This window comes from Sceloporus occidentalis, unplaced genomic scaffold, assembly GCF_023333645.1.
Source record: "Sceloporus occidentalis isolate IW3139 unplaced genomic scaffold, rSceOcc1.0.p SCAF_1, whole genome shotgun sequence".
In the NCBI taxonomy this organism is placed as follows: Eukaryota; Metazoa; Chordata; class Lepidosauria; order Squamata; family Phrynosomatidae; genus Sceloporus; species Sceloporus occidentalis.
Genome location: NW_028316981.1, coordinates 68121504 through 68135070, shown reverse-complemented (window position 1 = coordinate 68135070; position 13567 = coordinate 68121504). Strand labels below are relative to the sequence as shown.

General features: G+C 37.4%; 2 protein-coding genes across 9 annotated transcripts in view; one reads left to right on the top strand and one right to left on the bottom strand.

Moving 5' to 3' along the window:
- CENPP (centromere protein P) overlaps window positions 1-13567 on the bottom strand; it is a 264711-nt gene that overhangs the window by 55300 nt on the left and 195844 nt on the right. The gene's annotated exons all lie outside the window — the stretch shown is intronic.
- Window positions 1-13567, top strand: part of ECM2 (extracellular matrix protein 2) — a 28725-nt gene that overhangs the window by 5138 nt on the left and 10020 nt on the right. The window contains exons 2-6 of the mRNA XM_089523653.1: window positions 38-354; window positions 4475-4663; window positions 7210-7797; window positions 9103-9218; window positions 10830-10965. Coding sequence (XP_089379779.1) covers window positions 60-354; window positions 4475-4663; window positions 7210-7797; window positions 9103-9218; window positions 10830-10965 — 1324 coding nt within the window. The 5' untranslated portion in view covers window positions 38-59. The remainder of the gene's footprint in view (window positions 1-37; window positions 355-4474; window positions 4664-7209; window positions 7798-9102; window positions 9219-10829; window positions 10966-13567) is intronic.

The following is a 13567-nucleotide window of genomic DNA, read 5'->3' as shown; positions in this document are numbered from 1 at the left end:
CAAATATCACTGTTTTTCCTTTCATGTTTTGCTACAGGACACAACATTAGACGGTGAAAATGCGAAAAGCCGTGTTACTTTATTTTCTTCTGCTTGTTTCTCTGGGTATTGCTGTTGCTCAGAATGAACACAATGGGATGCCTAGGAGAGCAAGGAGGAGAATGCGCTATAGAGGATTAAGAAAGGGCTCCATGATATATCGTAGACTAAACAAGATGCCACAAATAAAACCTCCAGTTCCTACTACTCCAGCGCCAAGCATCCCACTTATTGATAGTGATGGTGATATTACAGGAATAATTGACTCTCTTATTGGTTTGGATGGACAAGAATCCAGTTACAACATTTTACCAGGTAAGCACCAGAATTTCACTTTTTATTTTCCTAGCTAGCCATCATTGTAAGACATAGAGTCTTCCAAACACATTAATGATTTAGCTTGAATTTCTGCACAGCATGTGTGGTTTTTCTCCAGTACAGAAAACTGTCACAAAGTTAACAACTGATCCAATGTTCGTTTGTGTTTATAGAAACACACAGTAAGATTTGGTTTTATTAAGGTATTTGAGTCAAATATATCCTGGAGTATGCAAATTAAAATACTATGAATGGGACACTTAAAACAAACATACAGTGGTCCCTTGTTATCTGCTGAGGTTTGGTTCCATAACCTCCCATGGATACCAAAATTCATGGATGCTCAAGTCCCATTATATACAATGAGTAGTAAAATGGTGTCCCTTTTATAAAGTGGAAAAATCAAGGTTTGCTTTTTGGATTTTTAATTTTAAAAAATATTTTCAACCCAAGGCTGTTTGATTCTATACATGAAGAATCTGTGGATATGGAGGGCCTACTGTATTTACAAATACAGCCTGTATTTAATATGTAGACTAAACAGTTTAGTCATACAGTCTTTAAATCAAGAACTCTCTTGTTTCAAAACTGTTTTCACAACAGATAATAATATTGAAGGTCCAGAAATAAGAAATGCTTTTTTCAGTAGGTAATAAACAAACAGTGGTGTAAAGTTATTCCTATTTTTTCACTTCTTCATTCTTTCATTATTTAATAATATTGCTAACCATGGCTTATAGAATTGTTGTCGTCGTGTGCCTTCTAGTTTTTTCTGACTTATGATGGCAACCCTTAGGCGACCCTATCACAGGGTTTTCTGAGGGCTGAGAATGTGTGACTTGTCCAAGATCACCCAATGGGTTTTCATGACTGAATGGGGATTCCAACTCTGGTATCCAGTCATAGCCCAACACTCAAACCACTATGCAATGTTAGTTCCTGGCAAATGGAATAAGGGGGACCTAAATCACTAGGCCCCTTGAAGCTGTTGAAGATGTCACTTTGACCTAACTAATATTTCATGTGGCCGTTGGGATGCAGGGAGGGCCTTTCATCTTTCTTGGCCTAGGCATGATAGAACTGTACCTCTTCTCTCTCTTAGAGTCATAGAATCATACAGTTGGAAGAGACCACAAAGGCCATCCAGTCCAACCCCTCAATCAATGTATCTCCGACAGATGGCCATCCAGCCTCTGTGTAAAGACCTTCAGGGAAGGAGACTCCACTACACTCCGAGAAAGTTTGTTCCACTGTCAAACAGCCCTTACTGTCAAGATGTTCCTCCTAATGTTGAGTTGGAATCTCTTTTCCTGTAGCTTTCATCCATTGTTCCGTGTTCTAGTCTCTGGAACAGCAGAAAACAAGCTTGCTCCATCCTCAATATGACATCCCTTCAAATAGTTAAACATATTACCTCTTAAACTTCTCTTCTCCAGGCTAAACATACCCAGCTCCCTAAGTCTCTCCTCACAAGGCACTGTTTCCAGACCCTTCACCATTTTGGTTGCCATCGTCTGGACACGCTCCAGCTTGTCAACACCCTTTTTGAATTGTGGTGCCCAGAACTGGACACAGTATTCCAGGTGAGGTCTGCCCAAAGCAGAATAGAGTGGCACTATTACTTCCCTTGATCTAGGCATTATATGTCTATAGATGCGGCCTAGAATCACACTGGTCTTTTTAGCTGTTGACTCATGTTCAACTTGTGGTCCGTTCATGTTTATTACTGTTTATTCTGGTAGCAACTCAGCAGCATGTGTGCCTTAATACCAAATCACATATTTTTAAGGCTGTTATCTAGGTCAATATGCACAAAACATTACCTCTGTGACATTGTACGACACACTGCACAAACAGAGACTTTGCCTGACCTTACAGTTCAGTTATGGACTTCCTGTGACCCCCTTGTGATAACTTTTTAGTAGAAATTCCTTTTTCGCATGGTGGAAATTATAACAATTTCCCCTAAATATTATGAACATATGTGAGATAAACATGTTGATGTTCTTTTCATGATATCATCTTGTGTTTTTTAGTCTCTAATATAGCCAACATAAAATATTTGTGGTACCAACTATCTCTATTGTAAATAAATGTTTAAAATAAGAAAAATAAATATAAGCATGTGTTTTGCCATTCTCAACAGTATTCACAAGTGTCACTTTAAGAAATTACAAATGAAGGTGAAAATAGGTACATTTCTCAGCTGTTGACATGCTATTGACATTGTCATAATAATCATCTCACTGTCAGATGCTTAAGAAATTTTTGAACATGGTGACACTGAACACAGTCAATGTTCCATCTTCATACTCAACTTCCACCAACTACTATAATATAATTATATTATAAAGCACACTAATAGAAGTTCAGAGGGCTTTATGTGTGATTGATGTAGTTCTGATTGTGTTACAAATGATATCTAGCCAGCCTGGCTAAGAGAACTCCTCTCACTTTACTAGGAAAGTGGCTACATCAGAGAATTGTATTACAACTATATCTGAAACTAGTCCATTTATGACATCTGCACATGTATTTTCTATACAATTTGAACTAAGACTCATAACGAATAAAAAAATCTCAACATGTTTTACAGCAACATTATTTAATAGGCTGGTTTTAAAATGACTAAACATACCACCAGATAGTATCATGGCACAGTTTTTAATAAACATCATTTCTCTAAAACTGTTATAAATATTTTCTTTTAATTAAAGAACATAACCAAGACATATAATATATATTTCCTACCAGCTATTTCAAACCTCCTTGTCAGAAATTATCAGCCATCCAGAAGTAATATGAGGTTTATACATTTTCCCTTGATTATTCTCTTTTTATCTGGAATTTTAACCAAAGGTCAAGGTAAAACCACTAAGCAAATTTAGTTGGATCCCACTATTGGATTGGCACCATATTTCCAAAGGTTGAAAGTACTGAGTTATCTGCCAGAGATTTCAACCACAACTTATTTTTGAAGTCTAGTACAGTCCTTAGAATCTTTACTAGCCAAGGTTGGAACTGGAAAGCAGCCTACTTAACAAAAGAGTTCATTATCAATCATATGCCCACATTATTTTAAAATGATCTTAAGCATCTCTGGCTTCAACAATACTCATCATCTTCCTTTCTTAATTATATTCTTTGCTTAGTATCCAATTGGGGGAAGAACTGTTCACTTCTCATAGCATATTACAGGCCCTAGTGTAACCAGTTTTTCTGCTCTTCAATGTGCTAGACTGACATCTTCCCTCAGACTATGAGTAATATCATACCTTACTGAGCAACATAAGTTAAGGGAGTGTAGAAGACCATATAAAATCTCCCTTTGCAGCGATGGATATGGACCTTGGTTTCCTGGAGTCCTAGTCCAACATTCAAACAGCTGTATCATGCAAGTTCTATTACAACAATACTGACTTCTAAAAAATGCTATTATGTTTTGTAATTAGAGTCATCTGAACAAATGGGTGGAACAAGAAAACACATTTGGATTTGTCAACTATTTTTATATGAAATAAATTACAAAACCGTGTAAGTCTACGTGTACGTGTGTATGGGAATTCCAATCTTATAATGCGGTTTCCAAGGCAGCAGTTGCTTCCTCATTCACATTATGCTGATTTTACATTCTTACCTTATTTCATTAATGCCCAGCTTTTCCTCAAAGGAGCTCAAAGACTTATTCTGACATAGTTCTTCACATACCCCTCTAAGTTCATCCTTAGGATCAAGGTAAAACTGAAAAATACGACTGGTCCCAAGTCAGCCAGAGAATTTCATGGGATGAGTGAAGATTTGAATCAGGGTCTCCTAGTCTAGCCTTCAAACCACTTCACTATGCTGGCTCTCTCATGTTGGATAATGCTGTGTATGAAATCCACTGTATGAGCACAGTTGTACTTGATGCTGAAACAGATGGATGCCTTTGGATATAAGGGATATAAATAATAATAATTATTATTATTATTATTATTATTATTATTATTATTATTTACTCATGGGTAACAAGAGCTCCTACAGAGTTTTATAGGAGGTTGATTGTGTGTAAAACCAAACCACTATTACCATTGTTGCACATTTTAAAAATTATCTTGTTCTTTGTTTCTTTCATTAGGAAAGCAAGGACGTTGTTTTGCAAATGGAATGATTTTGTATGATAAGGCAGTGTGGTCGCCTAAACCTTGCATTACATGCCTCTGCTCAAAAGGAAAGGTGTTGTGTGATGAAACCTTGTGCCACCCCCTGACATGTCGCAAACCCAAGATACCCGAAGGAGAGTGCTGTCCCGTGTGTACAGATATTGGTACAGTATATTAATTTCTTAATACCTGAAACAAAGCATGTGTATACAAAGTACATTTTAGTAACTGTAAATGTAATTCATGCAAATGCTAAAGGACAGTCACACTTACTGTACTATCTGTTCAAAAGATTATATTGGACCGTCAGTCCATGCTGAGATACATATGCAAATTACAGCTCTCTTGGAAATAGGATAACTCCAATGTTAGTCATACCTAGAACAGGCTGACAGAATAATTATATGGACAAATTGTTCACAACTACAGTGTATTTACACTGTAGAAATAATAAAGTTTAACACCACTTTAAGTGCTATAGCCCCATCCTATGTAAGGTAGAACCATGTAAAGTTGTACATTACTTCTGCATTACTTCTAGAGTTGTAAATGCACCCTAAGTCCCATTGTTTCTATGCTTTTACACTAAAGTGGGAATAACAACAAATTTGGACCAGTATATCTACAGCTGATATTTATGATCATGGTACTTTCTGAACTGTTACTGTCACAGGAATGTTATAATCTACTGCAAGAACCTATCTGAGCCACAAGCTCTACAACAGACCTGTCTATTTCTTAAAGGTGAGATTATGGGTCTCAGTGAAATATGGGTGGATGAATTCCAGATCATCTGTACCAGGATGATGTGTGAGCTGGTCTAAAAGTGTCATATTCTTTGGGCATAGCATACTCAGTGCTTTTATTTCTTCACACAAAACAGAGAACACCCTTACTGTCAGCCATATGTTAAAAAAAACAATCAATTTTCTTGTGCCATTATAATGTTGCAATAAAGAGAGAAAGAAAAGTTTGATTTAAATTACTGCTTTAAATACAGCCTTCTGTAATATATCTTCATTTATTTCCTGAACAATGGTGCAAATCTGATCACTACATCATGTTAATTCACAACACAACGGAGTAGTTTATAAAACCTAGTATAGTTTGCTGTTGTTTTCTTGATAATGTTATTTTTATTAATTTAGGAAATATATTTACCTTAAAGTGCTTCTGTTTGTTAGGAATGAAAATTAGGAAATGACTCACACAAGCGTAACAACACTTAGTTTAATAAAGTAAATCTTAAAGCAAGGGCAGGAATCATGTGGCCTTGCAGATGATGTTGGATTTCAACCTCTAGCATTCTTTATTGCTGGCTAGTTAGTTAGAACTATTGGGATTTGCAGTCCAATAGCGTCTGGAGGGTCCATGATTTCCATCCCTATTTTAAATATTACAAGGTATATGTTGCATTTGTTGTATATGTTGCAGAATTCGCCAGATGATAGCTATCCTTACTCATCTACTACCTGCTCATCTTTCTATAGGCATTTGAATGCATTATATAGGTATTATAATTGGGACTGCTCCTCAAGGCAAGAGAGCAGACAGACAGAAAAAGACAATAAAGATCCATATGAACCCACATGGTGATGGGTCTTAAACTGAGCATCCAGAGGATAGACCTCTTGGCCAAGACACCATTCTGCTTGATTTTATGAAATAATGTAAATATTTTTTAAAAAATATTTTAGTTTTTAAATTTTTAAAATTTTAAATCTACACTTTCTTTAAGACTTCTACAACTACAATGTGAAGGCATCAGGCACAGTGGAGGGAAGGAATCTGGAGGGTAGCAGGGATGGGCACATGGGAATCAGTGCCCTTTCCCTCCCTCCTCTTCTGGACACCATCTCCAGGCTGGCTGCCAGGAGGGAGGGTCTGGGGCCAGGGCCAGGCAAGCAGAGGGCAGCACACAGATTGACAGATGCTTGGTGGGCTGGCTGGCTGGCTAGCAGGCAACTGGGATATGGGCTCACCAGGACGAGGCAGAGGCCAGACCAGAGTGCTGCCCACTGAAGTGTCATTTAGCAGCAGCAGTGGTGGCAACAGAGAGACAGGGGCATCTCCTGCATACTGTATCCAGCCACCCACCTGCTCTCCCTCCTCAGGCAAAATCACAAATACCAATCAAATCTGTGATAGTTAAACCTGGGTGTAGAAGACAGACTGTACAGTGGGCCCTTGGTATCCACTGGGGTTTAGTTCCAGGACCCCCCATGAATATCAACATCTGTGGAAACCCAAGTCCCATTATATACGGTGGCATAGTAAAATGATGTCCCTATAGAAAATGGTAATATCAAGGATGGCTTTTTGAAATTTATATATTTTTTGAATATTTTCAAGCTGTGGATGATTGAATCTGTGGATAAGGAGGGCTGACTATACAATACAAACATTTCATGGAAATTACCTAGGCATTGACTCACCCTTCAGCAATTGATGTAATGGGTAAATTCTAGTTGGGCCTAACCAATAGGTTTCAGTCCTATATTTCTCTTCAATAAAACTACTAAAAAGAATGGGAAAAACCTTCTAATTTTTGTAATTTTATATACATTTTTCTAATATGGAAATATTATTATCTACTACAGAATTGTAATTATTCTTATTAATAATATTTACTGGTAAAAACTTGAATTATCATTTATCTTTATATGGCTGTCAATTGATGTCTCCATCATCATGGCTTCCTTACACCCAGCATCAAGTACTATTTTATTAGGTGACGCATCTGAATTTTCTGGTGATTCTCCAGAGCCTAATGACCGCAGTGATCCAGTCCAGCAAGGTCGACAGAGACACGGTCAAAGGGATGAAAAAGAGGAGAAAGTATTTGACAAAAAAGAAATGACTATAAAAAAGAAAGGTAGCATTAGCAGGAAAAGAATAAAAAGCCACAAACAGAGAAGAAAACAGGGACACATAAACGATCAAATGGAAAAAGAGGAGAAAATGAGGATAGAAGAAGAAAAAAGAAGAGCATATGAAGAAGAAGAGCTAAGAATTGAAAAGGAACTAAAAAAAGAGCAAGAACAAAATAAAGTCGAAGAGAATGAAGGTAGTGAGGAGAAGGAGGAGGAGGAAGAGGAGGAGGAAGAAGAAGAAGATATTTTGCGTGGTGATGTATTTAGAATGCCCCCTCGTTTCCCAGTCCCTGTGCCTCCTACTGAAATCCCTCCATTGCCAATTGGATGTTCTTTCCTGGACAACACAGTAAGCTGTATTAATGCCAAACTTACACAAATACCACCGATCATGGACAGAGAGATTACAGGCATAGAACTTGTGGGTAAGGATTTTTTTTTAAAAAATAAAATATTTAAAATATAATTGGCCCTCCACATTTGAGGTTTTGACTTTTGGGGATTTGATTATTCACAAATTTGATTAATATGTTCTGTCTAGGAATCTTTATGTCTTCCTTCAGGATTCTACCAGAGGTTGGGTCACACTGCAGCACCTAGAGATTCTTAGAGAAAACACTGCGTAGGCATTTGTAGGACCCCCAGTGCAATTAAAAAAAAAGAGCCCTGGTGGTGCAGTGGTTAAATGCCTGTACTGCAGCCACTCACTCAAAATCACAAGGTTGCGAGTTCAATACCAGCAAAAGGGCTCAAGCTCGACTTAGGCTTGCATCCTTCCAAGGTCGCTAAAATGAGTACCCAGATTGTTGGGGGCAATTAGCGTACAGTTGTAAACCGCTTAGGGAATGCTTAAGTGCACTGATAAGCGGTATAGAAATGTACATTGCTATTGCTATTCTATGGTCAACCTCTGCCAGATGTTGTGGTGGAGGACCTAGATATCCTTAAAGAGGTGTTTTCTTTGGTAAAAAATAGGTTTTTTATTTGCACTTTCTTCACTTTCACAGGGGTCCTATGCTCCTAACTCCAGCAAATGTGGAAGACCTACTGTACTTCTAACCCGCTCTTCACTCAAATATTGTTTTAGAGCTGTGTACAAATGCATAATAAAATTAACAGTGCCAATACAAATACACTATTGGGTTTAAAAAGACAAATAATTAGAACAATTCAGAGGAAGATAAAATTATGAAGACCATAGAAGCATGTAAAATGCCTTGACAAACAAAAATTTTCAGTTGTTGAAAATATGTTAGCATCTTTTGGGAAGGCATTCCAAGATTTTGGAGCCATTACAGGTGCCATTCTTTGTAACTCCCCTAAGGAATTCAAGAAGGGAGAGATCTGAGAAGGCAATCTGAGAAGAGCTTTTGTAGAAGGTCTTGAGAAGCCGATTTCTATTTGACCAGTGTGCTCACTGTATTAAGCTAGTCTTGCTATTTGTTTTGCATTGTTCTTACTGTGAAAATTGAGGGAGAAAATGGGACAATATCAGGCCATTTTTAAATTTTATAATCTGTTATATTAAGTTTCTCCTTTTGCTGGGATTTTAAGGAGCCAAATTGATACTAAAATCTGTACCTGCATAAGAAATTAGGTCATTACATTTTCTTTATATCACTGAGAATTTGTGTAATAAAACCATAATTAAGAATTCTAAAGAGGAAAATGATAAACAAACACAGATAAAATTCTTAACATTTTCATTGATAATACACATTTTCCCCCAGGAAATGCCATCACTGCCATTCCAGATGCAGCTTTCAATGGGATTCCTAATTTGGAAAGAATTGATCTTCGTAAAAATAACATCACCTCATCCAGCATAGGGTCACATGCATTTAAAGTAAGAATATTAAAGTTTTAATATGCAGTATTACAGTGCTATAAGCAGTCCAGTATTGCAACAGATCCTACTGAATACTGCAGGATTTAACATTATTTTCAATCAATGCCTTTTAAATTATTTGTAGTAATGCATGTAAGTATGGGAATATAGGCAATAGGATCCCCAGTATAAATTATTTCTATATATGACAGATAGACTTGCACTCTTACATCACATACATGGGGAGGATCACTGTAAAGTATGCATATCTAATTTGATGTAGGACTGCATTCAAAGTACAGAAAACAGAGAATGTCAAGGATATTTCATTAATGCCAATCTGAATTGTTGGTGGTGGACCCTTTAGACATTGTTGCAGGATGATTATGAAATTCTGGAACATTCCAGAAATATAACCTTCACTATATTTTCCTTCTAGAGTTAGTGTGTAGTGTGGACTACAACTCTGGAGGCCAGGGTTTGAATTCCTGCTCAGCCATAGCATAGTAACTCTGGGCAAGTCACGCTCTCACAGCCTCAGAGGAAGGCAAAGGCAACTTCCCTCTGAACCAATCTTACCAAGAAAACTCTGTGATAGGCTTGCCATAAGTTAGAAATGACCAAAAGGTATACAACATATTTTCCTTTATTTTGTAATTTATTTGATGTAACCTATAGTTTCTCATTTCTGCAGCTGCATTGCTCAGTCCCCCTTTCTTCTGGTCCAAATGCTGAGATTAATCAAAAACTGACTTAAATGAGAATTAAGCATGAAACAAAAATGGACCCATATATTCATTTGTTTAACTTGTTTCCCACCTATCATTCAATAACGTAAGCAAGGAAGTTCATAGTGTATGTTAAAACAAAATATAACAAACAATAATTTATAATAAAAAGGATTGAAAAAGAAATAATAGAATCATAGTGTTGGAAGGGGCTCAAGAGGCTACTGAATCCAACCCACTTTTAATGCAGAAAATCCAGCTAGACTGCCTCTGTAAGTAGTTGTTTAGCCTCTGTCTGAAGACATCCAGAGAAACAAACTACTGCATCTCTAGTTAATGTGTTCTATTGTTGAACCATTTACTGTCAAGAAGTTGTTCAATCAACATCTATCCTTCTATGACTTAAAACCATTGGACCTGGCCCTACCCTCTGAGGCAGCAAAAATGAATCTGTACCTTCTTCTCTGTGAAAGTCCTTGAGGTGTTTAAACAGTACAATTATGTCACCTCTCAGTCTCCATCAGGCTGAAAATGCCCAACTCCCTCAACCTTTCCTCATATGTTTTGTTCTCCCATACCTCTTATCAACCTTGTTCCCCTTCTCTGAACCTGCTGCAACTTGTCTACATTCTTCCTAAAATGAGATGCCCAGAACTGAACGAAGTACTTTAGATGAGGCCTGACTAGCACAGAATATATTAGTATGTTCAGGGGTAGCTGTGCTGGCCATACAGCAATCTATTGACCCCCTTGGTCATTATAGCCAAGTTATAATGATTATATAGGAAATGTTAACACAAAGCAAACAGTGTTGGAAAAGACACACTGAGGCATGTTATGTGGATAGAGGCTCACAATTTAATTTTTCATATGTTGTAACTAACTTTTTCTGATGATTCAGATCCTGAAAAATCTGCAGCGTTTATATATGGATGGAAATGCACTAGTCCATGTTCCAGCTGGTTTGCCATCAACTTTAGAAGAACTTAAAATAAATGAAAACCAACTACATGCAATTGATGAAGACAGCTTTCAAGGTATTTTATACACAATTCAGGTAATTGAGATAACGGGAGCTTTGAAATTAATGTTCAGAAAGAGTGGAGATCTTTGGTTTTGAGGTGAGGAAATTCCTTATTATTATGAAACATATTTATTTTCTCCATAGGATTCTGTATATAAGAGTATCTTATACCAATTACAATTACCTACAAGTATTATTTCACTTAAGGAAAGCTCATAAATTGTAGAAGTCCCCATGTGAGATCCATACTGGGAACCATATTGTCTAAGCTAAGCCTCTCAGAAACAATCACAGGAATCACTAGCAGGAAATTATCTGTATGCACAAGAATTCATTCCTTAATATAATGCGGGTGAATTTAAACTACTGAACGCATCTCTTAGGTATGTCACAATGTTCTAGAGTGAGTTGTGTAGAAATTGGCTTTAACCAGTTCATATACAAACTGGTTCAGTTAATGATGTCATTCCAAATTCTATGAGATGGACAGGCATTCTATTACAAATAATTTAAATCTATCCAGATGAGTGATGAAGTAGATGCATCTTGGATTTGTCCACAGTAAGCTTCCTAGCACATGCTTTTACATTCCTATAGAATTATATACTAATACTAAAACCTCTAGTTACCTTGGAATACAATTTACAATTAAATTCACCTAGCTTGGAATGCAAAACAAGATGCACAATATTCAAGATAACGGGAAAAATAAACTGCAACAGGAGTGGGGAATCTTTGGATTTCCAGATATTTTGGCCTATAACTTCCAAGAGCCTTACCCACCATGGCCGAAACATCTAGAGAACCACTCCTGATTTAAAATAACTTCTTTTTATCCATATTCCAGTTGCTGCTCCCAGCAAATTAAGCAAATTCCCACAAAGGTATTTTTTTTTAAGACTCCACAAACTAGTGGTAGCCCCCGTGATGCTGTCCAACTTCAGAACAAAAGAAGCTATACTTAGCAAAGTTCTGGGAAACTTATAACCCATATAAGTCACCAAAACCTTAGATATTATCCTTTAAGGACATTTAGTTCTGTGTAGATAACTGGTGCTGGGGACTTGGACTAAAATTAAATGAAAATAAAATAAAATAATGCCATGAGTCAAAGCAATTTTCCAAGAGTACTCTGGAAAATACTTGTTATTTAGTGACTCATTCTAGAATAAAAATGTAAGGAGTTTACCCATAACCAGAAATGCTTTGTGGGTCGCTTTGCTCACAAACCCAGCATTATATGACTTCTATCAGCATTATACTGAGTTTGGAGTATACAAAAAACAGTTAGAAAAGATTGTGGGAGGCATAATGCATTGAATCATAGAGTTGGAAGAGACCACAAAGAGCCGTCCAATTCAGCCCCCTGCCATGCAGGAAACTTGATTGCAATACAATATAGTATGCATAACATGCATCTTTTTGAGTGTCCCACACATTTGTGGTCAGTGGTAACAGTGGCTAAAAAAGCCCCAGATGTCATAACTCATCCCATAGAATCTGAGGAATGGGGTGAAGTGAAGATATAGAAAGGCCTCTCAGTCCAGGTGATTGCTCTGCCCCAGCTAGTGGCCAATGAAGCTGATGAAGAACTTCAGCAAGGTGGGCCTCCCACCTCAACTGAGGTTGAGAGATATGGAGAAGATACATCATTTGTGGAATGTCATCATGACAAGGAAAAGTGGTAGAGGAGCCAACACTTCTTGGATAAGAAAAGCTGAACAATCAAGACCCTGGCATCTCAAGTTTAAGTGGCTATAAATCCCACAGCTCCTGCTGGAAGTTTTTGTTGCTTGCAACAGTTCATCCTCCCTGGCTTTTATGCTTGTGGATTTATTTGGATTCTTAACCTCTGGACTAGCTTCCATCTCTTTTCCTTGTGGCTTTGGTTGTCACGACTGCTGGCTTCTCATGACAGATTCTGGAACAGCTAAGACCTTGCTTCTGCACTCCTTTCAGTTTTAGTAAACATCCTTGACTAGCCATGTACAACATGTACTGGGTTGATTCACCCATAATTGATTCTCCATACTATACCCTGTCTCTCCTGGCACTTGTTGCCTGTAGGCACAGGGCAGCAGCTTTAAACCAAAGTCCATGAGAGCCTTGAAGGAGAATCACATATCCAGAAGCTACCAGGAAGTGATTTTTTAAAAAAGAAGATCACACATCCATGAACCATGCATGTTGCCTGTGGGACAATGAATGAATGGACTGAATTCTGACAAAGTTGCACACCCGTGCAATGCATTCTGAAGCTACTATCAATTCCAATCATTATTCATAATAAGTAGCACAAATATGAGAAAAAAGGTCCTCCTTCTCATCTCTGATCCTTGGTCTGGTTTTACAAATAGGAAGTTCACTGTCCACTTCTAAACACTCTCTTTGACTGGTTACAGCAAATATCATAAGACCTTAAAAATCTGGACATCGTACATGTAAGGAAAACAGTTTTATGGTATAAATTTTTTTGATGAGTAACTTGTTGCTGGAGTGAAATTTCCAGCACCTGTCCTCATCAGTTATGGTGCCCAGGCCTTAAGGGTGGAACCTATTATAGTATGGAAGACGTAGAAGCTGAACATATCTGTTTTAGAACCAGCTGTATACCC